Source organism: Micropterus salmoides, unplaced genomic scaffold (genome assembly GCF_014851395.1).
Source record: "Micropterus salmoides isolate LMB-PRFRI ecotype aquatic unplaced genomic scaffold, ASM1485139v1 Ms_hic_scaffold_18, whole genome shotgun sequence".
NCBI lineage: Eukaryota > Metazoa > Chordata > Actinopteri > Centrarchiformes > Centrarchidae > Micropterus > Micropterus salmoides.
Window position 1 is genome coordinate 8,432,330 of NW_024040928.1, and position 27,918 is coordinate 8,460,247.

At 40.0% G+C, this 27,918-nt stretch overlaps 1 protein-coding gene across 1 annotated transcript; it reads left to right on the forward strand.

Moving 5' to 3' along the window:
• The first annotated feature begins 9,460 nt into the window (after positions 1-9,460).
• sptlc2b (serine palmitoyltransferase, long chain base subunit 2b) lies at positions 9,461-27,880 on the forward strand. The gene is made up of 12 exons (XM_038726388.1): positions 9,461-9,708; positions 12,220-12,414; positions 12,846-13,000; positions 14,189-14,337; positions 15,072-15,196; positions 17,510-17,603; positions 17,933-18,038; positions 19,501-19,720; positions 20,439-20,565; positions 23,349-23,484; positions 23,817-23,946; positions 25,465-27,880. The coding sequence occupies exons 1-12, from the start codon at positions 9,565-9,567 to the stop codon at positions 25,576-25,578; spliced, it is 1,695 nt and encodes a 564-aa protein (XP_038582316.1). The 5' UTR covers positions 9,461-9,564; the 3' UTR covers positions 25,579-27,880.
• The last annotated feature ends 38 nt before the right edge of the window (positions 27,881-27,918 follow it).

Below are 27,918 nucleotides of genomic sequence, written 5' to 3' on the forward strand. Positions count from 1 at the left end.
GAATGGATGGAAAGTCACTGCTGCTTGTGTGAGGTGAGGACAGCAGGGGGTTTATTGTGAGGGCCTGGTATGAGGAAAAAAATCTATCTGACATGTACTGGCTTAGTGTAACCGACTCATGGGGGGAAAGAGTGACTGTTGTATGAGGTTTAGAGGCACATTTATGAACATGAATAAAGTCCTTGCAATAGACAAAGTCCACACAATCATTTCAAGTGTTTTAATCCAGCTCGGTTCCTATCTCTAGACAACAGAAAATATGTGCTCCCTTCAGCCTGCATTTGTGCTAGGAGTTGAGGTGTTAAGGACAGCTTGATAATAGGTCTCCACTCAGCTCTTGTCAACCTTTATGAATGTGTGCAGAGGAAGATGAATTAGATTCTTATTCATGAAGGTAAGAGGAAATTGGTTCCTTGCCACTGCTTTTGTGTGTTGCTTGATATAAACAGTGAACATATTCTGTTGGGCCATAATGGAATCCTCAGGTCGCAGACAGAACAGAAGCCATGATGGATGGCTTATCTCTGCTGCACGAGAAAACAAACCCAGAAATAATAAACAATATTGAGCCGTTGCTGTGCATCTTGCTGCTCTTTGGACTTGAAGGAGGATCGTTTAGTTTGTTGTGTGACGCCTTTTGTGATATTTCTCCCTCCTTCCTCATCTCAGTGGCAGCAAAGCAATAAGTGTGGTGATAAATTAAATGTCCCCACTGCTGCTGTTGACCTGCCGAAGATGGTGACCAGAGACAGATCTTATCTCACTCCAAAAGATTTGCTCATGTCTTCCAGTATTGAAGGCTGCTGCTGTAACAGAGGCAGCCTTTTTGCTTTGTTGAAGAAACACACCCACACCCATTGAAAACAATGTCCCTGTTTCCTCTCTGCCAGTGACACTCACACAGTAATTTTTTGGAATAAAAAAACTGAATCCCAAGGGCAAACATTTCTTACTCCCTATAGGCTGAAATGTTAAACTCAATGCACAGCTCACCACCCCTCCCAAATAGTGAAGTCACAGCAGGTGTTTTGCATAAGCTGTCAGGAGTAACGTTTCTGTCTGACATCATTCATTGGGGTGTGGCCACAAAGGCAAAGTGCTTGAAACTTTGAGCTCGCCCTACGTGATTCACGTTTACAAGTAACAAGCTTGACCTTAAGCTGCACAAATCAACTTTATTATAGCAAGAATGGATGGAATTACTACGTGTAATGTGAGAGGGGTCGCTTGACAAACCCAGAATTATCTCATAACACCCACACACAAATGCAGTGCAGTTAGTAAAATGACAAGCAGTTTGTAAATGCAGGTTCAACAGTTAACAACATCCAAGTACGTTTTTTAAAGAAAATTGCAAATACTTTATAATATATTTGTGGATTCTTACTACATTTATTTAAAATAAAAAGAAATTTATTTATAAGCCTTGTTTTTGTTATTCGTGGATTTGTTTTACATTTATATACAATGATAAATATTTTTGTGGAGAGAGTTCTTAAATACATATGAGAATCCGACTCGGGCATTCATGAATATCGCTCTAATGAACCCAGCTGCAGCAAAACTCTGATAAACCCACTGCACTCTACCTGGCCAACACCAGCTGTATAAAGTTCATATGCTGAACATTCAGGATTTTAAAACATGCCTTATATTATGCCCCTGCAGTGTAAGATTCTACTTAAAACATGTCTTGCATATTATTACTATGTACAGAGCCCATTATGCACTGTTACTCTAATGCAGATTATGAATTTATAGTGTGAATATAGTGTACAAAGCCACAGAGTCATTCACCACTAGCAGGACACATCTGAACAACCTGTCTTTCCTCTGTCACTCACTCACTCACTCACTCACTCATTTTCTTATCATTAGTTCCTCATCTGTGCATATTTAGGCAGGAATTCACTCATCATTATACCAGCAGTCTAAAGTCGGACAGAGTCTACTGCTCACCCGAGAACGGTCTGCCTGTCAATCTATCTGTCCTGTCTGTCTTACCTGACTCCTGGAGAGCAGGATTCTTCCTCTCCTCCCTCTGTGGATAATCTATTATGGTGGGAAGACTTAGACAGGCGTAACAATCTCTAATGGTTGTGTCAGTCAGAAAGGAGCCTACACACTAGACGCCGGCGGCAGGGCCCGTCCAACCCGTCCAACCGTGGTGGGAGTGCACGTCTGCTGTGCTGGGATTTGCTATGACAGGATTGACGCGTAAGCCAATGTCTTCATCTGAGGAGCTGGAACTAGAGAGAGTATGATTCGAATGGAAACATGCGGTGGTAGAGTTGGATATATTGCTCATATGTTGATGATGAAAGTCTCACCTAGTAATATACAATCTTTCCCCACACTGTCCTTGTTTCCATGAATCCCCCTTTAACTTACCAATCTTGTTCTTGCACGATTGTTGGAAACATTGATTGCAGGAGTAATCAGTCAGCACTGGCATGGATCATTGATCGGGATGAGACTTGCTGTTGCTCAGTTTGTGCATGAGCGTAATTCCTAGCAATGAGTATGCTTGTTTATACTCATTTATATTGTTACTTGTGTACTATTGTGATTTCATCATTTGTTATGTGCCACATTTAGACGCCATTGAAGTATGAAAAATGGCTGCTTGCCTAGACTTCCTCTCTGGCAGCATTGGGTCTTAATAGGCTGTCAGGGGAAAAGGAGGAGAGATTGATTCTCCTGATGATTTCATTAGATGACATCAAAGCAGGGAAATTGCAGCAGAGCGCGGGAATACATCTTCAGTGAATAGAAAATTATTCATTTGAATGATACTGTAAGAGCATCAGCGGTGACATATAACCTTGGAAACAGAGTAATTATTATGTTTTTCTCAATAGGGATATTGGGCTGCTGAATCATATATAGCTAGATAGCCAAATTCATAGATAGTTTCTATTTAGTTTATGATGCAATAGGGAGCCAGGAAAACAGTTAATTATAGATCATAAGACCAATTGAAGAATCAGACAGTTTTTGCATTTACAGTATATCTGTGTGAATGCAGATAGTCAGTCCTCCAGGTCATGCGCAGGGCCTGATTACAATGCTGAGGGGCCCTGGGCAAAAAATTTGCCATTAGGCTTACATAAAAGAACATTAAAGTGGAACTCCTCAATTTTTGGGAAAGGAAATGTAAATTATAATGACGCTGCAACTATTGTGCATATTTATATTTCATAAAATTAACTGTTTTGGGACATATTTGTGGAAACAGCATTTAAGATAGTGATGTGTAGATCAATCCTTTAGTATCGATATTTCTGATACCAACGTTTCCTGCTCTGGGATCGATACTCATGTAAAAGGATCGATATCTAAACTCATATTGGAGTGAGTGTGTGTTTTATCATAAGTATCTTACTGCCACCAGGATGGTCTAATTATACTTGGTTGATAGGAACTACTTTTCCTTCCGCCTGTCAAAGTCAGGCTTGCGCTATGGCTCTGTGACCAAGCTTCTTTGAAGTGAGCCGCTGCAGCCCTTTACATTTCCCGCGTCTATGGCTGATTGTGAAAACAGTCAGGTCTGGCTGTATTTTAGCTGTGAAGGTAATAATGTTGCTCTGTGTGATGTGTGTGCAAAGACAGTGAAATACTTTGGCAACACCGCAAACTTCGCTAAACATCTGAGATTAAGTCTGTCACAATAATAGGATGATGTTATGAAGCGGCAGTTCTGTGCAGGATATTTTTTATTATAATTAAAGAATATGACAGTAGTTTGATGTCTTGTCATTATGCAGCTATTATTTTGAATTGGAAAGACCACAACCTACTCCTTATTTCTCTCATAAATACAGAAACGGGAAGGGGGAGGTCACATTAAACTAGAAATAAAATAAGTAAAAAGTATTGGTATTGGTATCGGCAATACCTGCCTGGGTATTACCTGGTATTAGATCGTATAGGAATTAAGTGGTATTGCACATCACTAATTTAAGATTCCCACCTGGAGTTGCTAGACTTGCTGGGCTAAAAAGAGAGTGAATATTGGATAGATTAGGGGGCCAAAAACATGACTCCAAATGAATGCAAATGTTCTTTTGTGTCTGCTGGATATAGGCAATTGTTTGCTAACAGGTCCATCACACCAACTTTATCAAGACAGGCTAATTAGCTTCCACTCAGAAAGTGGAACTTTTAGCCTGTTTGCTAACATTACCACATACTCTCACAGGATACTACATTTTGATACAACAATTTCTGAGTCACTGGCAGCTCCCACACACTCAGTTCTCTGTTCGTCCTGCATTACAGTTAGCGTTAGCTTTCATGGGTCCAGTGTGGTGATAGCAAAGGACCAGACTTTCCATACTCACAGCAACGGGTAGTCCTGTATAACCCCAGTACTCTACGCGCTACACCTTGATTCGAATCACTACACAGGTACAGATAGATGTACATGGATATATGTATTTATCAAGTTAAAAAATATTGCAGGTTCTTCTCTGCTCTTTCCCCACTTGTTAATCTAACCTTGGTCATGTGGTAGCTGTTGTAAAACATGCGGAATTGTGTTGTTAAGATGTTCTGAGAGATTACACCAGTTCCTTGTCACAAAGCCTTTTGTTTATTTGTGAAATGTTTTATTGAGACTGTACCGGTTGAGGCCACTTGCTCGTGATTTTTACATGGCAGATGTTGGATTATTATTGCATATGGCTCTGCTGAGAACAAAAACATAATAATTAGCAGGTTTAAGAGATCACATTATGACAATATAAATTGCATATTATTAGTCAGTATTATTTTCCCTCTCTTCAGAATGAGTTCCAGTGATTCTTAAAGCTCCTTGCTCCTTTTCTGTATCAATGAAAGCAGATCCTCCTTCCTTTTAACCCTGCCTCTGATCCTATTAAAGCTGGATCCTTATCACCTTTATCAGTGTTGGAACGGATGGGAGCTTAACTGCCTTTGTGCACATTGGCAAAAGCTGGCTGGACTAATGTTTCATTATTCCACACTCAAGGTTACAACCTTGAGAGGAAACAAAAGGGAATGGCTTGAAAATTGATTAGCGAATGAAATCATCAGATGTTATCCTCAATGTCTTAATCATGGATGTCACACCCTAGGGACACTGAGCTGCACACCAATGACACTAAACACCGAAGTGTAACCCACGGCACCAGCATAACCTCTGATCACAGGTCTGGTAACAGAACTCAACCTTTGTGTGGCCCAACAGTGCCATCTAGGAGGTTGAAAGTAGGAGTAGGTTTATGGAACTGCAGAGTTGATGTTACTGTTTAAGGGTCTGCACAAACAAACCTTATCTGAAACACACATGAACGTGGCAGGGGCCGTGCTGACAGGCACGTTTCACCAGACCATATTTACATAACAGGAAGAGAACAGGAAGTACAACCTGGAGGTACACCGCAAAATCCTGGCCATGACGCCAGGAAACTCTCCTATTGTTATTGCATTCTCTCACACCAGAGGTCTTCTAGACTGGCAGCCCTCTAGCACAGTACGACCCCATGAAGTAAAAGGGAACTCAGGCCATAATGCAGTACATTCATTATATACAGTACTGTGCAAATGTTTAGGCAGCTGTTAAGTAAAGTAAGAATGCTTTCAAAAATAGACATGTTAAATTATGTTTATCAATTAAAAAATACAACGTACAACGATTGAACAAAAGAAAAAAATCTAAATCTAATCAATATTTGGTGTGACCACCCTTTGCCTTCATAACAACATCAATTATTCTAGGTACACATGCACGAATTCAGAGATTTTGTAGGCATATCGTCGGGTGTATGATTAAACAATTATACAGGTGCTGTGGATCACTAAGTCAATACAGTCATTAACTGAAACAGAAACAGCTGTGTAGGAGGGATACAACTGGGTGAGGAACAGCCAAACTCAGCTAATAAGGTGAGGTTGCTGAAGACAGTTTACTGTCAAATGTCAAACATCATGGCAAGACTGAGCACAGCAACAAGGCACAAGGTAGTTATACTGCATCAGCAATGTCTCTCCCAGGCAGACATTTCAAGGCAGACAGAGGTCTCCAGATGTGCTGTCCGAGCTCTTTTGAATAAGTACAAAGAAATGGGCAACGTTGAGGACCGTAGATGCAGTAGTCACCCAAAGAAACTGTGGCAGATCAAAGACTCATCATGTTTGACTTCCTTTCTCAATTTGAAGATGTCCAGCAGTGTCATCATCTCAGAAAACAGTGGGACCCTGGTACACTCATCTACTGTCTGGACAAGTCTGATCTGACGTGGCCTTCAAGAAAGACGCGTGGCCAAAAAGCCAGACCTCCGACATGAAAACAAGGCCACGCGACTCAGCTAGGCATAGAAACACAGAAACTGGGGGGCAGAAAAATGGCAGCTGGTGCTCTGTACTCCTTCAAAATTTGAATATCTGGTTGTTGCAGAAGGCAGTTTTTTCGCCCAATCACTGGAGAGTGGTACAAGAATGAATGTCTGCAGGCAACACACAGTGAAGCATAGTGGAGGTTGCTTGCAAGTTTGAATTTCTGCAAACGGAGTTTAGGGATTTGGTCAGAATTAATGGCCTTCTCAATGTTGAGAAGTACAGGCAGATACTCGATAGTGCAACACCATCAGGGAGGCATCTGATTGGCCCCAAATTTATTCTGCAGCAGGACAATGACCCCAATCATAGAGTGCAGGTCATATCTTCATACTAAGGAGTCCTGGAAGTGATGGTATGGCCCCCACAGAGCCCTGATCTCAAACCCACAGATTCTGTCTGGGATTAGATGAGAGAGAAACAACAGAGGCTGCCTAAATCCACAGAAGAACTGTGGGGAGATCCTTCAAAAACAATGTGCAAGTATACCTGATGAATTGGTGCTGTTTTGAAGGTAAAGGGTGGTCACACCAAATATTGATTCGATTTTAGATTTTTCTGTTCACTCACTATGCGTTATATATGCATTCTGGTGATTTCTTTCTGCACCAATTTATGGTGGAAATATCTGTCTTTATGTAAAGGGAAACACAAAATTCAGGTGGCATGTGACAATTCAAAATCTAAAACTATAATACAATATATTGTGTTAAGGCTCTCAGGCATTATTCTGTATTCCTTTCAGTAATGTTTTCTCCTGTAGATCAACTTTTCTCATGCAATATCATCCCTGTTGAGTCGGCACACATGCATGATTTAGTCTTCGCTCCTCTTTTGACTCTTTTGTTTGGGGAAGTAACCTCTTTAAATGTGCATGTGGCACTTTTTCACCTCAATGATAAATGAATTAATTTTAATTCAGTAATTAACTCCTGGACTGGCTCCTGTGTTTCAGCAGGTTATCTACTCCTGTTTCCTGTTACTTTCTGCACATTCTGAATGTATCCCACATTTCTGTGTTCTCTGACATGTCAAGAAAATATTAAAAGACTAATGTCATAATTTAATCAGAATTCATTAAAAAATTTTAAGTCTACCTGTCCTCTACTCTGATGTGCATTACGCTTTTGCTCCACTGGTAATAATCCCTTCGGACCGTCTGACAAGGAGGTGGAAAACAAAAGTAACTGAAAATACTCATGATCAGGCAGAAATCTCGCTGCAAATCCACACACATGTTTACTTCAGCACCTTCGATAAACTCCTTGATACTATGAAGGTATTCGCACCAGCTGGGCAGAGTTGCTCTGTGAGTCGACCTTATTGCTTACACATTTGTTTTTCACTGCGTGAGAAAATTGATGTATGGCATGAGAGCATGTGAAAAATGTAATTGCATGAGTCTGATGTCGTGGCATGTGAACTTGTCACTGTGATATACAAACAGTAGTGTACTGTAGGCCTATGTGGAGGAACCTAGCACAGAATTCTGGACCCTGTACATGGAGATTCTCTATGATTAGAAAAAAAACCTTTAATTTCATTGTACAAAAATATAAAAAAACGAAATTAGGAGTGCTGCTCCTTATCAGTGCAAACAAAAGAAAAACAGTTAAAACATACACAAACAAACAAACAAAGGGCAAGATCCATTGGTATTAATTCTAGTGTCTTTGTGGGCTCTCTTCAGGTGCAGTCAGATGGAAAATTATGTAATGTTTACATTACCTGGAGTTCAGATAAAGACCTGATGTCACAGATTACAGTTAAAAACCAGAGCCACAGACTCATCAGTGACATGTTGTCTTTGTTTTATGTTAATGGACAAATAAAACAGTCACATGATCCACTAAAATATTTCATACAATTGGTATTATAGGTGAGAAACCTTCCTTAGCTGCATAGTTTTTCATCTAACCTGAGGGTGAAGACCTTTTATATTGTAGCTTTGTCATTCTTAGACTCCCTTTTCCTTGAAGGAATCACCATGGAGATGGCCTTGACCCTTGTTAAGCATCTTCCCAGCCAATGTAAGAAATTTCATCCCTGAAAAAGGGTAGTCAGCTGACGCCTAAGCAAAGGTTACTGTGGGTAATTTCCATGGGCTAGGCTTTAGGACGTCCCACACTGAAGAGAGGATGACGCCTACCAAAGAGCAACAATTAAAATAGGAGCTCTCACACTGTTCTACATTAACATGGCATTAACATTGTCATACAAGTACAGATCATGTGAGGAGTTCATTTTTATTGAGTAGGCATAGGCCTACAAAAGATAAAAATCGTTGTTTAACCTTCAATTGACAACATGCTCAGATGTAATTTTTTCTGCCTGTTAAAATTGGACAAAAAACTGTTATATGTTTCAGATTTGCAGAAACAATAAAAAAAAACAACTATTAAAATATACATTGATAATGTAAAGTAATTAGCACTTGCAGTACAAAGTAGAAAAGAGTGTAAACATATAGAGTGCAATATACAATATCAATAAGTTGCAAATCCAAAATGTACACAATGCCAAAAAATATTGATACTAAAATATTCATTTCAGCAATTTTTATTTCCTATATAGTCTATAAGTGACGGCAGTAAACTGGTGAGAATTAACGAATCTGTTCATTTATTTGTTTATTTACTTAACAGTTAAACATATGCTATTGTGTGTATATATACTGCAATCAGCTTTTACAACATTTACCATGCGTAAATCTTTTCATGTAGAATATTAACTCCCTCTAGTTGCTACAAATTCCCCCATCAGAGGCTAAATATAAAGGAGGTCTCCGTTTCCTCAGTGCGTTCTGCAACTCTTAAACTGATGATACACGGAGCAACTTTTAGAGCAATCGTGCAGGGCAACGTTGCCGTCAGTAGTAATGAGTAAAGATTACTACCGTAATCCCTTGACCCCCATCACTCCGCCACCCGCCCCGCGTCGCCACTAGCAAGATTGCTCAAAAAGTTCCCCTGTGTATCATCAGTTTTACAGTTATGAATCGTTGTCATATAGACGATCTTTGTGACGGCGTTGGCCAATGAAACTACTCAGGGGTGTGGATTTCCGGCAGGCTCGTGCGGTCACGGTGCAGAGTGGGCGTTTAACCAGTCTTCATTTTCTGCTCATACATGACTTCACGATCAACGTTTCACAAGTTGAGCAACTTCAAATCGTGAAATTTCCAGTCCCAGTCGGCAGACCAAGATGACGGAAAGCTCCGCGAACAAGCTGCTAAACGGAGACGCCTGTCACCGGACCACAAATGGTAGGAAATCGACTAAAAATGGCTTCGTGAAGAACCATTGCCTGTTTCAACAGCAACAGAAGTATCGTCGTCCCAGGGGGAAGGTAAGGCCCAGCCGTCAACTGCTCGATGGGGGGGGGGGGGGGGCTATAAACAAACAATGGTGTGTTCGGTATTAGTGTAACGTTAGTAGAATACTTTCAATTAAGAAAATCATGTTAACGTTAGCTCATGTGTTATTCATTTGTTTTTTCCCCGTGTTTAATTGCGGCTATAAATTTTAGTTTGGTGTAACGTTATGTTTTATTTGCAGGGGCACGTGAGATGAACTGCCTTCATTAATGTAACATTATAACGTTAGCTAAGTGGTTTGATTTATATAGTTTATATAACGGCCTCAGCCTTCCGTTATTTGCTAGCGTAGCCGTTGGTCCCAATCCAATGCGACATATTTCAAGCTAACGTTAGCTGCTGCCAACTGCTACCCGGAATTAAATTGTGATACTTAATTTCCCAGTCACGTGGCTTTAGAAATACTCAATATTATGAACATTGTGTTTTTTAAAACACAAGTTTAGCTTGTAGCCAGTAGTATGAGCTTTAAAGGCGACACTTATTTTTGCGTTTTAGAACTTCTTGATAATGGTGCATGCCACCTGATCATGGAGGATTGTAGTGGTGACTTTTTTTTTTTTTGCAACCTTACACCCCGGTGTGTGTGTATGTGTGTGTTGACCGGTCTCTGTTTACACAGAGTCTATTATGAAGAAGACCAAGACCCTGTAGTGTTATAACTAGAGAACTGTGTCTGTCTCCTGGGGGAGGAGGACAGGCCTGCTCCTTCCCATGACACTTTAGCAGGAGAGGAATGTCTCCAGGCTATGAAGGGTGTGGTCCTTCCTAGGTTGGAACCAAAGCACAGAAAACACCCAGACTGTGTGTAATGTTAGTGGTGATGGTGGGGTACACACGTGTCATTGTTTTTTTTTCTTCTTCAGATGTTTAGATTCAACAAAAAAGAGAAGTTTTGCCACAGTTTTCAACATACTGTGTATTTACACAATTAAGACCAGATTCTATGGCTGCCATGCCAGTTATATTCTTAAGCATATAATATCTCCATCCTGCCAGAAGTTCTTATTTAGTGATGTTAAACAGTTTGATTGGCCTATCCCTAATGACACTATGAACCGTATTTACCAATACATAAAGGTTAGTCATACTCAGGGTTGGTATCAACATGGAAAGTTGCGTCATGTCACCCTATTGTCATATGAGCTCTGCAGGTTCTTGATAAGGTAAGTGAAAGTGAGGTAGATGCACATAGACCTATGAAAATGTGATCTCACTAACATTTTTCAGCAGGGATGGTAGTGTTGATAGTAGCTCCCTCATGAATTGACGAGGCAATTAGCAGGAAGAGGACTCGCTCACTTATTTACTCTAACGTGAAACGTACACCACTTGCAAGCTTTTCTTATTGTGTGTACAGTGTAATGCGATCATCATCTCTTGAGCTGCAGAGCAAGCGTGTGAAAGAACAGATTTCTACAGTGTGTTGGCTGGATGCTCCTCCTGGGACAGTTGCTGTGCTGTCCAGCTCTAAACAAACAGCACAGCAGGTCTACCTCTTCTCAGTCACTGTTTGTCTACAGGTATAAATGACTAAGCAAATATGATGTCAGTCAAACTGTATTTAGCTGCTGTGGTTGGCATCAGTATGCAACAGTCTCTTTGAGCGGTGTACTTGGATGTGAAAATGTTTATGTGCTCACTGTTAGAGACACAAACCATGGCTTCTGGTCTACTGGCCTTTTCAGTGTTTGTTTGTTTGTTTTAGCTTTAGATAGAGACCTGTTTGACTGGTTTATATATACACATACATAAACACACAATGCATTACTCTCCTGTTCCCTAGCTCAGAGGTATTTCTTGGAGAAGCATGACTGGTCACATGAGGTGTGGTTGCTAAGCTGCCAGCCAGAGCCTATAATGACTGGCCGCCTTCATTTGTTTTATGTTGGTTTTTGTAGACCGCCAGTTCACCTTGAAATAATGCTAGTTTTTGTGGCGCTCCTCCAATGTGTAACCACATTTAATATGGTCCCATAATCCAAGATCAATATTGCTATTCATAAAACTCAATGAATGAGAACCCTGGATTGATGGCCATTTTACCGCTCACTGGTCCACGGGGGCCTGTGCATGATTAGGGCTCCATGAATTAATGTGTTTGTTGTAGCTTTTATTAGGTTTCGAACTCTCTTTCCACAAATAACACAATTTTAAATGAACCCTGCTGTCCTCTAGTGTTTGCTCAGATCATTTTGGATTGGTCTAGTCTACTTTCTGTCACAATTTATTGGGCTTCCAAGTGTGGCAGACTTAATGAGTAAACAGCATAGATAAACATTACCTTTTTTCAAAAGGAGAAACCACCAGCTTTTTTCAAGAAAGTGGTACAATTTATTACTCCTAAATGTATCTGTGCCTTGGGTTTAGATGTGTTTGGGGAAGAATGGTCTTTAGTTTTACTCTGACAAAATGCGCAAAAATGTAATTTGTAATTTCAGTTGTAACTTGTAGACACATTCGTTTACTTTATTGTCCCCCAGAACCAAAATGTCACACACAACTCCAGCCTGTACAAGAAGCCCTTTTTGGAATCGTTTGAGGAGACTCCTCTACTGGTGGCCGTGCTCACCTACATGGGCTACGGCATCCTCACCATCTTTGGCTACCTCCGAGACTTCCTTCGCAACTGGAACATCGAGAACTGCCACGTGGCTCAGGAGCGAGAGGAGCAGAAGGTAGTTTTTACATTAAACTCTTTGAGTGCAGGCTGATATTTTTATTTTTTTTTAAATCAAAAACTAATTGACAGGAAAGTACACGGTGTCACATCAGCCAGACCAATCATTTCAAGACATATAATTAAAAAAAAAAAGTTCAGTTTTGTAAGCAGAGGTTGCAAATTAAAACTATTATTACAGCACTGCATTAAAGGTTTAATATTGAGACTTTTGGATATCTAATCCTTGAAAAGAACTGCTACATTAGCTGTCAAGGTGTTGCAAGTCTTTGACACAGACTCTGTCACACCCATTATTTCCGGTTCAGCAGTAATCATTGACTGTTGCCCTTGTCTGCCACAGAACAGAGATTGCATCTTTTGGAATATAATGAACTGTCAAGACAGGACATTAAAAACATTATCTACACTTTCTGCTTTTCCCTGCAGGATTTTGTCCCCCTCTATCAGGACTTTGAGAACTTTTACACCAGGAACTTGTACATGAGGATTCGAGACAACTGGAACCGACCCATCTGTAGTGTCCCCGGTGCTAAGATGGACCTAGTGGAGAGAGTTTCCCATGACTACAATTGGACCTTTGAGTAAGTTGCTGCATTGTGTTGTGGTTTTGAGAGTTTGCTGTTCTCTGTCTGTTTGTGCTCATCAGGAGTAAGAGTGAATAAGAGTGACGCAAGCCATGAGTCAGATTATTGGTTCAGGTGTTGAGAAGCACTAGTATCTGTCACATGGTACTGAACAGAAACACTATACATGAACACAAGCAGCCCTAAACACAACCTCCTCTTTAAATGACAGAACTAGTATAAAAACAATCTGGTATCAATACAATCGAGACGGCACAAAATTTAAATGAATGGCATATAAGTGATTTACTTTGTCCCATTACCTTCATTTTTTCCCTCTTGAGAATAGGGCTGCAGCTAACGATGATTTTGGTACTCAAAGCTTCTACAGATTATTTCAACGATGCATCGTTTAAGAAGTACTTTTGATTGGCGGCAGCGCCCCTCGGGTAATGTGTAAGTTAACTCATGACTGTGACGTTACAACCCAAACTCACGGCCCAAATAGGTGGAGAACAAATGCACTTGTGTACATTTACAGCAGAGGATTGTAGCTTACTTTTCCTAGCCTTCAACCTAACAATCAATCATGATGTACGTTAAATGCTAAAGTTGCATCATAATCACGTCATGTTCACACAGCGTAAGTGCGAAGGTCATAAATGTCCGTGCGAAACAGTGCGCTTTATACTTATATGGATTAAACGAAGCATCGATGCAAGGAATTTGTGTAGATACTTTTTAGTAATCGATTTAATCGCTGAAACGTTTCACCCTACTTGAGAACTCACTAATCTACAAGAATTGCTTTAGTTCTGTGATATTTTTAAGAAACAAACATACATTAATATACAGAAACCTTTGTATTATTGAGTGTTAACAGGGCCAATGAATTCAGGCTTTTGTGAAACAGTTAATACAAATGAGGAAAGAGCACAAATATTTCTGCAGACAAACTGATGGCAGTGACGGTTGTGTCATGTTTTTGGTATGTACAGTGTAACGTGCAGTATGGCAGCTGAATTCCCTTAGGACAATAAACTATTGTATATTATCACAGTGCATGATAACTAGTGAAGGATAACATTGAGCAAGAAATGTTGCCAGGCAGCCAAGGCAGACAGGCACACATGTTGAAGAGAATTATTTTTATTAACCTGGAGTCAGGGTACCAATTCTGTGTCTGCCTTTCTCTGTTTCTCTCAGGCACACAGGCAAAGTGGTGAAGAACGTCATCAACATGGGCTCATACAACTACCTCGGCTTTGCTGAGAACACGGGGGCTTGTGCCGATGCTGCTATCGAGTCCACACGAAAGTATGGCGTTGGAGTGGGCAGCACTCGCTGTGAGATGGGTAAGGGTCAAATCAAGTTATTTTGAACAAATGATCGGGTTTGAAAAAAAGCTTTCAAGATTCATCATCATCTAAGTGTGCTTTTATTATAAAAATGAAGTAAATTCATGATGAAATGGACTTTATTAAACCTCAGCTGGTACCTTAACAACTGTGCCCTCTTTTGTCAAAGGCCACAGGCTTAAGTGGTTTTGAAGGACTGAAAGATTGAGTATGAAATATAGTCACACACTGTTAAAACTTTTTCTGAAGTGCTTTTTGGTTCAGTGCCTAGTTTGCTAAAGCTTCCTTTTAAACTTGCATTTGCATTTCCTTTCTTCTTAAAACATTTGCAAAGCCGATTTAAAAAAATAAATAAAAAATAAAATAAAATTTAAATCCAGTATGTTTTACATCCATGTTTACTAGCTTGCACTCTTATTCCCTACTTTTGCTGGCACATTATCCACTGTTGATCAGTGGATTACTGTGACACCACTGGTGGGACTGTACATCGCATGCATCTGTGCTTGTGTGTCCTCATGCATAAGATAAACAAAACAGGGACACACTCCTAGGAAAAATAGCTCCATAGCACTATTAGAAGTAAAAAAAACATGGCAGGAAACCTTCAAGGGAAGTGGACTGACCTCACTGTTTGTCAAACAGGCATAAGAAATCAAATGTGACTTGAACACTTATCCCATAAGACAGCTCTGGAAGTTGTAGTTAAACTGAGATTATGTTGTTTCCAGGGAACCTAGACATCCATGAGGAGCTGGAGCAGTTGGTTGCCAGGTTCCTGGGTGTTGAGTCATCTATGGCTTTTGGCATGGGCTTCGCAACCAACTCCATGAACATTCCTGCTCTCACTGGGAAGGTGTGGAATTTCATTCACTTCCTTTGTTTGTTTTTGTTCTTTATTTTTATTCTTTTGTTCTCCCTAGAATGTCCTACTCCTCTTGATTTTTATTTTATTTTATGATTTTCTGTGTTTGTAGTTGCATTGACCCCTGTACCCATGCTGTATTGTATAGGGGTTGACCAATAATTGGCCTGGCCATTTATCGTGGTCGCTGTTTAGCATTATTCCAATAATCTGCATAGGTCATTTAAAAAGAGATAGCCGATATAATCCATTAATTAAAAAATGCGCTCCTTTGGCTCTGAAACAGCCAAACCAGAACTACTAGTAAAAGGCTGATACTGTATCAGTACCACAAGCAGGAACGTGTACAGAGCGATATTTTAATCTGCTCTGTCTCATCCACCGCAGCTGTATTTTGGTTTTACAGTCACATGTGCTAGCTCAGCTAATAGCTAGTTTGTTTATAAATAAGCTAAAACGAAGTCTCTCTCTCTGTCTGTAGCCTGTTTAGCTGAGATGCTACGTACCTTAAAATTTAGCAAATCCTTGCAAACTCGGCTGGTTGTTTAGGCAAACCAGCTTCTCTCTACCAGGAGCAGCAGGTATATAGTTTATTTTACATGTTCCATTAGTTTGCAGTGGGATATTGATTTTAAGTGACTTTGCTGCTGTAAACTTTACTTTTGTTGCTGCTCTAAAACAGTTGATTATAATAAAATATTAAATTTGATTACATTTCAGAATTTATTCTTTTTCACATCATTGAAATTTTAAAAGCAATTATTTAGTAATGAAAAGCCAATAAGAGTATAGATTAAGAACAGAACCGATAAATAGTATCAATAAATGTATCAATAAAATCCTGACAATATCAAATAAATACAATATAAATGGCAGCAGGTAAAGACAAAGTTTATGATAAGTGCATCTCTGTGATGGATCTCTAATTCATTTAATTGAAAGATTAAACATGACAATTAACTTTAATCTTGTTGTTTTTAACAAAGTTTTGTGTTGGAGTTTGTTATTCTAAATTTTGACACCAAAATTTTACATGAAATGTATATCAGTTCCCCATATCGGTCATCGGTCTAATTGCTTACAAATAATCGGGATCGGCTCGGAAAAAAACATATATGTCGAACCCTAGTATTGTGTGAGTATGTGAGTAGCGTGCCATTAACAGTTTCCCGTTTGAAGCGAAAACAAGCTACATTTGCCGGCCAAGCTTGAAAAGTTCAGACTGTTCTTCAACACACTAGTTTCCGGCCAAAGCTTTCAAAACATTCTGAGTCCCTGCCACTGTTGTTGTAACCCCAACATATCACACGTACCAGCCCTTACTTTCCCTTTTCTTCCCTAGCCAATGTTGCTTGAACAGGAAGTAAAAATCTGAGCTGTCGGGCACATGAACCTTGTGACATTTCCTGATAAGTGTGAAGAGTGAGAACTGAAATGCAGATGGACAGAGAGGACGAGAGAAACTTACAGTAAAGATTTGAGTCACTGCCCTTATCATGGCTTCATAAATACATAGCTGTGTCTGTCTATTTTCTGCTAGTTCACATTAAGTCATGGTATAATTGTGTGTTGTTTCAAGCATATTTGTCCATTGGCCAGAGGGTGTGTTGACTTTTTGGTGTGGATGAGGCGTCCAAAATTTTTATGATATGATGAACAAATTTTCCCATCGTGGAAATATATTTGCCTGGTCATGGTCAGTGCATGTAGGAGCTTACACTCGGATTATTAAATTATTATTAGATCTTCTTTGCTAATCAACAGGCTATTTTATTTAGGTTTAGTTTGGCTTTTAATACCATAAGTCTTCATTTATTGTTTTCACCACATGTACTAACTTCACATGGGGTTAAGGGTCCATTTTAGCATTAATAGAATTAAATAATAATTAAGTATTATTTGCCAAACAAAAAAGAAAACTGCACTTGATTGACCTTTTCATACTTGTCTGAGGGCAGAAACCATATATAGACATTAATTCATGGCAACAGGTATACTTAGTCACGGAGTATTAAAAGTTCATGTGAACAGCTTAACCTGAAGAAGCCTGCATCATTAGTCACACCGCGTGTATCCAGAGACTTCAGTTCAGTGTTCCTCAAAGAGGAATAATCAAAATCATTGCTCAACACTAAAAAACCTCGGGAGTGTTAAAATTATGCAAGCAAAGATCTGAAGCGGATTGAATATTTCTCCCTGAATAGTGTTTGACTTTTCTGACTAATTTTGGATTGCTGCTCTCCTGATGCACAAGCTAAAACAATCAAATCTCTTACAAAAAATCTTTTTGTCTTCTTGTTTTAGGGTTGTCTTATTCTGAGCGACGAGCTGAATCACGCGTCACTGGTGCTGGGTGCCCGCCTGTCTGGCTCTACAATTCGGGTCTACAAACACAACAGTGGGTGACCTCCAATAATGAGCACCATACCTGAGAAGAGTTAGATAAAATTGTGACTTTGTCTTTCTCTCAATTACTTTATTGAATCACACAGTAGTGGGTGTGGCCACACGGTCACCAGAGATCCTGACTTACAGTTATCCAAGCACACAATCAGCAAACACAAGCCAGGCAGTCTGACTGCTAAGAAAACACCCTCAGTGCTTAAGTGTTGTGATCATAAAATATTGACACTCATTCATTAATTAAAGAAAGCTCTCGTATTACTTTAGGAGAACAAAATCTATCCTGAGACAACGTAGACAACAAGTCTTTTCTCTTTATTGTAGACATGCAAAGCCTGGAGAAGCTGCTGAGAGATGCTATTGTGCACGGACAGCCGAGAACCCACCGACCCTGGAAGAAAATTCTCATTGTGGTGGAGGGCATATACAGGTATACACAATAATCTTTGGCTTTCTCTCACACACGTGCACAGTACACTTATTTTTTTTTTTTTTATATGTACATTTAAGAAAAAGCATGAAAGGAGTTCAAAACAGATGTGTAGTATTTAACCATATACTTCCTTGGCCAAGTGTAGAACTGTTACGTGTGACATTATGGTGTCACAATGCAAATACATTGATTTACCAAGCCTGCCATAGGACCTAAATGGCAGGACGTGAAGGCTCTTTTTATTATGTGGCCCAAGCAGGAACCTTGACGTCTGAAAAGTGAAGCCAATGCAGACGTGCGTTAAAGCAGTATTTCAGCAGATTAGAGTTCAGTGTGGGAACATTTCGCTACACGGATTCACTAGATGTCACAGTCATGTCCTGACTTTGTATAAAACAGAATAAACAAAGACATTTTCTGATGGGACAAAGTGTGAATACCAATTTTACAATTTGTCATGCAGACAGTTGATAATGCTAACGCTCCCTTATATCATTTTGTTTAGTAAAATTTGGAAGTGTGCCCACTATCCCATAAGCATAATGCATTCCTTGTTCTTTGAGGTGTACTTACTATAAAAGCAATCAATTCTGTTGATCAATATAGTTCTCAGAGACTCAGACACCCTGACAGACTCGATGCACTTTACTTATGCAATGCTAATGGTGTTTCAGTTCCATTGGGATTTTCTAAGTAGCTCCTAAAATAGATAGTACCTACACAGACATTATCATACACAACTAATGCTGGCTGCACACGTGAGAATAATTGGGCTGATTTTGAATGCGATTCCCCCCCCCTCCCGTCAATCGCAGGGATGTTCCCGATCCAAGGCTGGTAGGTACAGATTATCAGCCAAAAAGATACTGTAGTGTGAGGTGTTTACTGATGTAATCGTAATTGTGGAGCCTTTGATCAGAACCCTGCAACAGCCAGTGAGAGCGAGCTGACCGGGAAGCATCACCAACGTGCTGTGTACTTGCTCGAAAAATGTATAAACCATTCTGATTACGTCTTTTCAGCCACAAGTTCACCCACAATTGTATTCTGTTTTATTTTTTTTATTTTTTTTCCCCCCCCTGCACAACACATAACAGAACTGAAATCGTCTAGTATAAAAGCCGAGTGTGGTCCTGAATCATCTGGTGTGTGCATTTTTTAGGATTAGGTCTGTGATGTACCACGTTTTTAAAATCGATTAAGATTTGAAAATCCTCTTGTGTGCACCAGGCCTAAAAAACGTTTATGCGGCTTTCTGATGTTCGTTTAGATTGAGAGTGTCAGTTAGTCTAACTAAATACTGTATCTTCATAAAAGAGCTTTTGTCAGAATATTATGGAGTGAGAAAGCTTATGAAATTCAAATAAAGAGTTTATTTTTTAGGTCTAAGCATATCATAGCATAAATTGTGGGACTACTCTGAATTAATTGATTTCTGCAACATTTCCTTGTCCTGAAGTATGGAGGGGTCCATTGTGCGTCTGCCAGAGGTCATTGCTCTGAAGAAGCGCTACAAGGCGTATCTGTACCTGGATGAGGCCCACAGTATCGGGGCCCTGGGACCTAATGGTAGAGGAGTGGTGGACTACTTTGACCTGGATCCAAAAGATGTCGACATCATGATGGGAACATTCACCAAAAGCTTTGGTGCTGCCGGAGGATACATTGGAGGCAAAAAGGTTGGTGAACTATAGCACAGGTAAAGCTGAGGTCAGACAATGGAAGACGACGCCTTCTCTGTTGTAAGGGATAATGTAGAATACTGATTACAGTAGCCAGAGAGCTTAGTCACCCTCTTTAGGGACTGTAGCAAGTTCCTTACTGCTGAGATCCAACACATTGTGTGTCATTCAGTTTTGGTATTGGTCAGCACTGTTTACCAGCAATGGGAAATTTAGCTTCAGGTTTTTTGTTTTGTTTTCAGTCAGTGCTGCAGACAAGGCTACTTCAATTTGCGTAGGTTAAGAAATAGAAACAGAAATAACTGGCTGAAACACTCAAGCACACATCTTTTCAATGTGAAATGCCCAGTTGATGGTGCATTAACTGAAATATTGTTTCCTTCAATGAGGAAACTCAGCTTGATCCTTCAATCTGGTTCATTTACAATAATTAAAATGTAAAGCTTCTATGTAACCAATTACATCATCTCCTGCATAAGAAATAATGTGGTAATAGGATTTTTGAAATCGTTCCATCTATTCTCTAATGCAAAATACCCGAATTAAAATATAGTTTTACCCACCATCAGTAATCGGCATCCTTAACACATTTCTCATAACTTGTATGTCATTGTCTATCCATGATGGGACATTTTATTTTTACAGAAACAAAATAAAGATTCTAAAATGTTGTTATTGGAAAATAAAAACAACTTTAATATCATTTCTATGTCAGGAGCTGATCGACTACCTGCGGCGCCACTCCCATAGCGCCCTGTACGCCACCTCCATGTCCCCTCCTGTGGCCCAGCAGATAATCACCTCTATGAAGATCATCATGGGCGAGGACGGGACAACACTGGGTAGGTGCCAGAAAATGACACTTAAAGGTGCATCTATGCATATGTGTTAAAAAGAGAGCTTTAATCACCATCTGGTCTCTTGGCATGGCCTTCCATCAATAACCACAAGGTGGCAGTGTAAGCCTGTGACTCAGACTTCATTAATTCCTGTAAAACCTCGGGTCTGTAGCAGATGACTGGTTGACATTTGGTTTCTTTCTTTCAGCTTTGCCGCCTTTTGTACTTTGACTCCTTCCCACTGAGTGTGCTGATTTACCTTGGCAATGCTTAATTCCCGGCTATTTGATAAAGGCTACTATCTGTGGCCAACTTGCAATGATTAACCAGTAAATAAAGGTGTGTTAGACATTCTTATCTGTTTGTCATTGTCAGATTCTAAGTGCCACATTGGTCCATGCCCTTTATACAGTTACATTGACAACATGCCAATTGCAACTACAAAATTGGATGCAAATTTATGATTTTTAAGTTTTAGAATGTCACATGATATTGTTTTTCAAGTTGGCTGACAGTGGGTGTCCCCTCTAAGTAAAGCTGTATTACTTTATTAAAAATTATGTTTTTTTTCCTAATATATTGAGATGGTTACCTCAGCTTTTGTAAGCAGAAGAGTTTCATGTGATTTTTATTTATTTATTTTATTTTACCGCTACCCTGGTGCGGTAAGTCTGGTGATGGTAAGATAAATCCTGCAGTTTGATTGTGTCTCTTCAGCATGGTTTTTCATATCTCAGGCTCTCTCTGTAGTCCTCTACAGCAGCCTCCTCCTGTCTTTATCTTTCGGGATGTGCATTTTTAAAACTAATGTGTAGACAGTTCCCTTCCTCTGCCCGACGCAGTCCAGGCTGATGGAAGATCTTGGAGAGGTGCTATGCTGACTCTTTTGCCCTCTCCCTTTTATGGCTTTCAGATGTGTTTCTTTGCGTATGCGTGCTTCTTTGCATTCATGCTGGGTACAAAGCAGCATGGTGCGTAGGACCAGAGACCTGTGCAGATCAAACTCTGTTGGACTCATCACCTACACACACAAATAGATCACTGAGCCTTGTTTTTCTTGTAGGGCGGCGCCCCTTTACTGTTTATGGGGCTTAAAATGCTGATATAAGATCAGATTACCTCGCTCCCAAGCCATTCAGTCATTTGGTACAGGAGTAAACACCTGGAGCAAACCGTATAGTATGACTGTTCCACAGCCATTTCTGAGAAGAGAAGGCCAGACTGGCTGACCTTACAACAAATCCCAGTTCTCCTTGTAGAAGACTTAACAGTGACAGTCTGATTGGTTGCAGCCCTTTCACAGTTTGAAATTCAGGCCTTTAAAGATTCAGACACAAGACACAAAGTTGAAGTGACAGTGGAGCTGCCTGCAAACAGTTGTTGTGTTTAAATCACTAAGGATGGCTGCTCATGGTTCCCAGCATAGGCCTGCATCAAAATGGGCGTTTGTTGTTTGAAGCTCACATCAATCAAATGTGTGCATAGGAAATAAGGGCATGAGACGGGCAAAGCTTTCTTAAGGATGAAAACAAAGCCCCTTGAAAAGTGTCTGAATATCATGCTACTGTTTTTTTGCAAACTGAGTGATGAGAAAAGGTTTGGATTCCTTGACGGGGGGGAATGTCTGGATAAATATAATGTCAGACTTGTTGTGTCTCAGGGCACTTTGAAGCAGTGGTGTTTCTGCTGTTTTTCAGCACAGCCAGGCAGATGTTTGTGTTGCTGTTGGCGCTTTGTGCCATATGGTTATTTGTTTGGTTAAGATGCTGTCTCTGGAAGCTCAGGCCGAGGATTCAGCGAGTGAACCCACAGTGTGCATCAGACGTGACACGTGAGGATTGATGCCTGTTTACTTTCAGCCCCTTGACCTCGACTTTAAAGAATCCTGGTTGTCTTCAAAGGCGAGTTGTGTAGTACTATCTCCAAATAAGTGGAGGGCAGGTTGAAAGACTTTGTTTACTCATGGGTTTTACACACATGGTTTTGTTAGTGGAGCAGGACTTAGATCATTAATTGTGACTTCCTACTGCACCGTGTATCAGTTTTATTAGACTACCTTGGGCTCGTGCCATCAGATGATATTAATGTTCTGCAATGTAAAACAGAAGAGTGCAGATATCAGTGATGGATCACTGCAAAAGTACATGCTGTTTCCTCCTCTGAACAACAGCTGATGATACAGTTTTATGAGGCTTACAAGCGTAAATAATAACTAAAAATAGTGTTGTTAGACCTGCACATCCCCACAGTTGTTTTCACTCATGGTGGCTGATTACACCTTGGCACTGGTTGCCTGGAGCTGCGTGAGGTCACTTAACTTCATGTACTAATACAAATAATAAAGGTGTAAGTGGCATCGGCCCGACAGGTGCATCAGGAGAGTGAGTAGAAAAATGCCAATCAAGAACACAGATCTGATGAGAAGAGGTCTAATCAGGCAAATTAAGAGACAACACCTGTGTGGGTGCACCATGGGCAATAAGGGGCTTTAATCAACAAAGCTAAGAGATAAAACTGGTAGATAGTCGTTATCCAAATATTCTAATTGCAATAGAACAACAGTATAATATGGTTTTCCTCATCACTTGGAAATAGTGTTCACTCGTCATTCATGATTAAGGTACAGTTACGGTAAAGTAGGGCAGGCTCACCACCTAAAAACTTAAGTTACCATAGTAATTACCTGTTTACCAATTACCAAATTTCTGCTTTGAGTAACAGAAATAAGCTTAATATCAGTCTTATGCCCGCATTGTGAAATATCCCTCTTTATCTGCCTTTTCCAGGTGCTGAACGCCTGAGACAGCTCTCAAAGAACACCATCTACTTCCGCAGGAAACTCCACGACATGGGCTTCATCATCTATGGCAACGATGACTCGCCCGTAGTACCCATGATGCTCTATATGCCTGCTAAAATTGGGTATGTGATTCTCCACCATTTCAATATTTTGATATATTTTAAATGCTTCTAACATCAAGGATTATTGCGAATGCTGATCGGAACAATCTCCCAAGCGATTTCACATTTGGAAAGCACATAAAGGCTCATGCGCTAATTTCAATTACTTTTCTCACCATCCCTTCTCTAAATAGAGTCTGATGTAGTGTGTGTGGAAAACTGTTTATGATTTCAGTTTCACACATTAAAGAGAACACGACCCAAGATGTGGTGTTGGTGGCGGCGAGGAGGTCAGATCGTCAGTAGGATTTGCAAAGTGTTGCCCTGTGTCTAATATTGCTGTTGCTTTTCAGGGCATTTGGTCGGGAGATGTTGAAGAGAAACATAGGCACAGTGGTCGTCGGATTCCCAGCAACACCCATCATCGAGTCGAGGGCACGTTTCTGCGTTTCGGCTGCCCATACCAGAGAGATGCTTGACACAGTAAGTCATCCGAGTTGTCCAATCACTGTCCAAAATAGAAAAAAGAAAATGTTGCATCTATATTTATTATAAATATTAAAATAGAAGCGTGTAGTTGTTTTAATCAATAATGCAAAAACATGGTTAAAATTGAATTATAAAAATTCAGTTTCCAGCAGAGACCATCCTATAGGTTACACTTTTATTTTAAATCACTACAAATGACTGTGGCTGATGATGGGTGACATCATCAGCAGTGCCTTTACATTTTCTTGCTATTTTTTCCCTTTACTTTCTTATGGCAGAAGCCGTTCTCAGATGTCTTGCCTCTTTACTCTAAAATGGTTTAGGGGGTTTTCACTTGCAATGGGAAGAAAACAACTTTAAAATCAGCATGAAAATCCCTTTTAAAATGGTTATGGTTGCTCTTAAAAATCCGGGTATTTTTGGCAACACAGACAAAACGGCTCTAAGATTATTCACATTTGCTCAACTGTCATCTCTTATATGAATCAGTCAGAGGGTCACCCCTCTCTGTATTGGGCGAGATGAGTAAAACAAGTTTCCTTGGGTGATCTGGGCTCTGTGTTTTTATTGAATGCTGCCGCTTCCAATATACAACTGCCATTTGATCTTTATTCATCATCTAAGATACAAAGAGAAAGACATTGGATCTCTGCTCAGAGTCTGCCTTCTTCACCACTGGATACAGTTCAATGGATGTTGTTGCAGGACAGACTTTTATTGCTGTAGACTTAATTTTAACCTCACCCTGATATAAGCGTTTGTTTGGATTCATGGGCAACTCTGTAAGCATTTCTCAGCCGTTGATGAACCTGCCTCAGTGCTGACTGACAGTTTTGTGTGTGTGTGTGTGTGTGTGTGTCCACATACTCAACGTGCCAGTGTGTCTGTTGCCTAATAAAGGCTCCCAATATGTCCTTTATTATAAAGGAACTTGAAAGACCAAGCTGTCTCCAAGTATTACAGTGTGGCTCAGACAGAGACTTTTATTTGAGCTGCTCTGTCTCTCCAAAGACACTTCATTCATCTTACTGAGGAGCATGTCAACACCGTTTGTAATAATCCATTTAAAGGGCATCAGCCTGCCTTTGTAGAGCACTTCGAGGAGCCGCTTTTTCCGTCTTTGGAAAAGCCAGCTCTTGATATTTCTCAAACCCTTGGAATCAGAAGAAAGGTCAGCAGGAAGGTAAATTGTTTCCAGGTGCCCTGCAGTGTTGCAATGCTGATACAGTCTCTTGTGGAAAGAAGTGGAGGAGTTTATGTTCAGTTGTGGTTCATGCAGGGAGCCTTCTGTCATGTTTAGTGCTTGAAAATCCAAGTGTGATTAAGGCTCGTCACATCACCTACAAAACCAATCCTGTCAAGTTGTGCTATCTGTGCGCAATCTGCTCATCCTGGTTGTTTTAATTTATATTGTCTGGCTCGTTTGTCTGGCTGTCTTTACTTAATGTTGATTGACATAAATAATATGTCGTTAGATTCAGATTAATAGCAGTCTTCCTGTTCTTTTGCCAGGCGTTGGAGGCCATCAGTGAAGTGGGCGACTTGCTGCAGCTGAAGTACTCCAGACGTGAACAGCCTCTACCCTCGCTTGGGTGGGTGGCTGAGGAGAGCCTGCTTCAGGACTGAGCCACATCATCCGCTTTCCTGTCATATCAAGCCTCTGGATGATAATCAATCACTTTCATTCGCTTACTTTTCCTTTTCTTGGCTGATATCCCTTTTTGTTATTTGTTATTTTTTTTGTCGCTCTTCCTCTGAGCCAGTCTCTCCACCCCACTTCGCCATATCTCCTATTACACTCCCTTGGACTCAAACCAAAGTCCACCCTGTTTTGAAACCTGCACACTGGCATTACTCATTAGCCTGGGTGCAGTCAGGACCTGTGCAGCTGGTTTCTCCCATAGTAGGGGAAGACCAAAATTACCCACATTTCTGTATGTGTCCGCTGTAACCAATTGCATTCAGAGCCTTTTTTAGTTTGTCCTAACTTATTGTGAATGCATCGGTCTAACGTCAAGTCTTATTCCTGTGTGCACATTATATGTGTATTTTTTGTTTTGTGCAATAATAACAATGTGGACTTTTTTTGTAATTCAAACAACCTATTGCAAAGTAGACAGATCTTTGTCAAGAGTTCCTACTTGTGTGCTTGAAGAAAAAGAAATCTGATCATAGCCGTTTTGCTATGATGAACACACAAGGAAAAAATTAAATATGTAAATATTATTTATCCCGAAGTTGGTGATTGCCTTAGCATCCCAAACCTCAATAAGAGATACATTACTTCACAGGAGTAACATTAGCATGTTGACTCTATATGTATTTATCTGAAGGCTTGTTTTTCTAATCACTTTTACTTGAATAGAGTATAGAATATTGGGTTCTTTCCCTAACCAAAGGATATACTGTATATGTATAGATATGTTTTCTACCTTTTCTCTTAAAATGTAAAGCAGATGTTCCAAAAGAGTGAAAACAGAGCAGGGAAAGAATCCCAGGGAGCAAGACGAAGGAATATTTTTTACAGCTTATTTTCTAGAAATATATTTCAGCCTTATTTACTGTTTACACCTGCACTCAAAAACTTGAGCACAGTCTCTTTAACATTTCTATAAGCTAATGAGCTACATGTGATTTATTTTTATTTTTCTTCTGCTAAGTCCTTCTCACTCAAGTGCTTTCATGTGAATCAGCGCCGACACAGATCTGTGAGCACGATGACACGCTGTAACTGAGATCTGTATGTATGACGATGATGCTCCAGTGCTTATCTGATATACAGACGGCTTTATTTAAAATGTCTTGGTCACCGCTCAGCTATCTTCTTTTTGTGAAAAAAACTATTATCTGAAAGGCAGCTCCGTGTGTGTGTGTGTGTGTGTGTGTGTTTAACTTACACGTTTTAAATTCAGTGCTAGCACTACTGACAGGCATTGTATATGTACAGATGACGTAGTGAAGAGTTGCAAGATTTGTTTGGGTATGCTTCAGATATCATTCTCATAATTTACGTGGTCATCTTCTGGAATGACATTCCATTTCAACCTGCTTTCAGTGTCAAGTGTTTGTTTTGTTTTACTGTTTTCATCAAGACTTTTGTGTGTGAGGTCACCACAAAAGTGGCATACATGTACGACGTACATACATACCTGTTCGTGTGTGTTTATGTTCCATCACTTAATTGATGTGAATTGGAGGCCGCATCAGTGTACCCAGTTGGAAAGCTGGCCATTGTCTGACAATGTGACCATTCCCATAAATGTTCATCAAAGTGATTCAAGTGTTGAAATGCTTCTGTTGGTGTGTTTGGCATTTTAGTGCAGAATGACAACCTTTGTGGGGTCTCTTAACTGTACATCCATTAGACTTCAATTGCATTGTTCTTTGAATGAGTCATTCCAATATTTGTTGTTTATTTTCTACAGAACATGGATTGAATAACAACTCAGTGATGCTTTTAATAAATATAATATACCAGGTGGAACACACGACTATGATCTGGAATTGCACTCTTCAGCTCTGACATGAAACATTTTCTTCTCGTCAAAGTTTCCTCTCAAGCTGTCTGCAGCACCACGCAGTTTGTTAAGGCTCTACGTTTCTGTCTATGGAGGCAAAAATGTAATTGCAAACAGCAACATTACTTTCTCTCAGCCAGGTTTCCCTCACTGAAACTGAGGAATTAAAGTCAAGAGATTGTTAAAATGTTTGAGTTGCTTGGAAGCCTTTGATGTAATGTGACATTTCCTACCACACATACTATGTGACTGACCTGCAGTGACCATTGCAACTTTCTTAGTAGTTGCTTTCACCCTTGTAATTGTATTTTGGTTGAAGATAAACCACTAAAGAGGAGTTTGTAAAGCCATGATGTTTGTTGACCATGCTGTTAAACAGTGCTGATTAAATGACTTTATTTGTATCAAATTCTGGAAGGGGTTTGTGTTTATTTACAGCAAGCACACA

Bases quoted from the DNA above. Each gene is read 5' to 3' on its own strand.
- sptlc2b (XM_038726388.1), top strand. From the start codon at position 9,565: ATGACGGAAAGCTCCGCGAACAAGCTGCTAAACGGAGACGCCTGTCAC. The intron at 18,039-19,500 runs GTATACACAATA...CTTGTCCTGAAG, and splicing joins GTGGTGGAGGGCATATACAG to TATGGAGGGGTCCATTGTGC. The intron at 23,947-25,464 runs GTAAGTCATCCG...TTCTTTTGCCAG, and splicing joins CCAGAGAGATGCTTGACACA to GCGTTGGAGGCCATCAGTGA.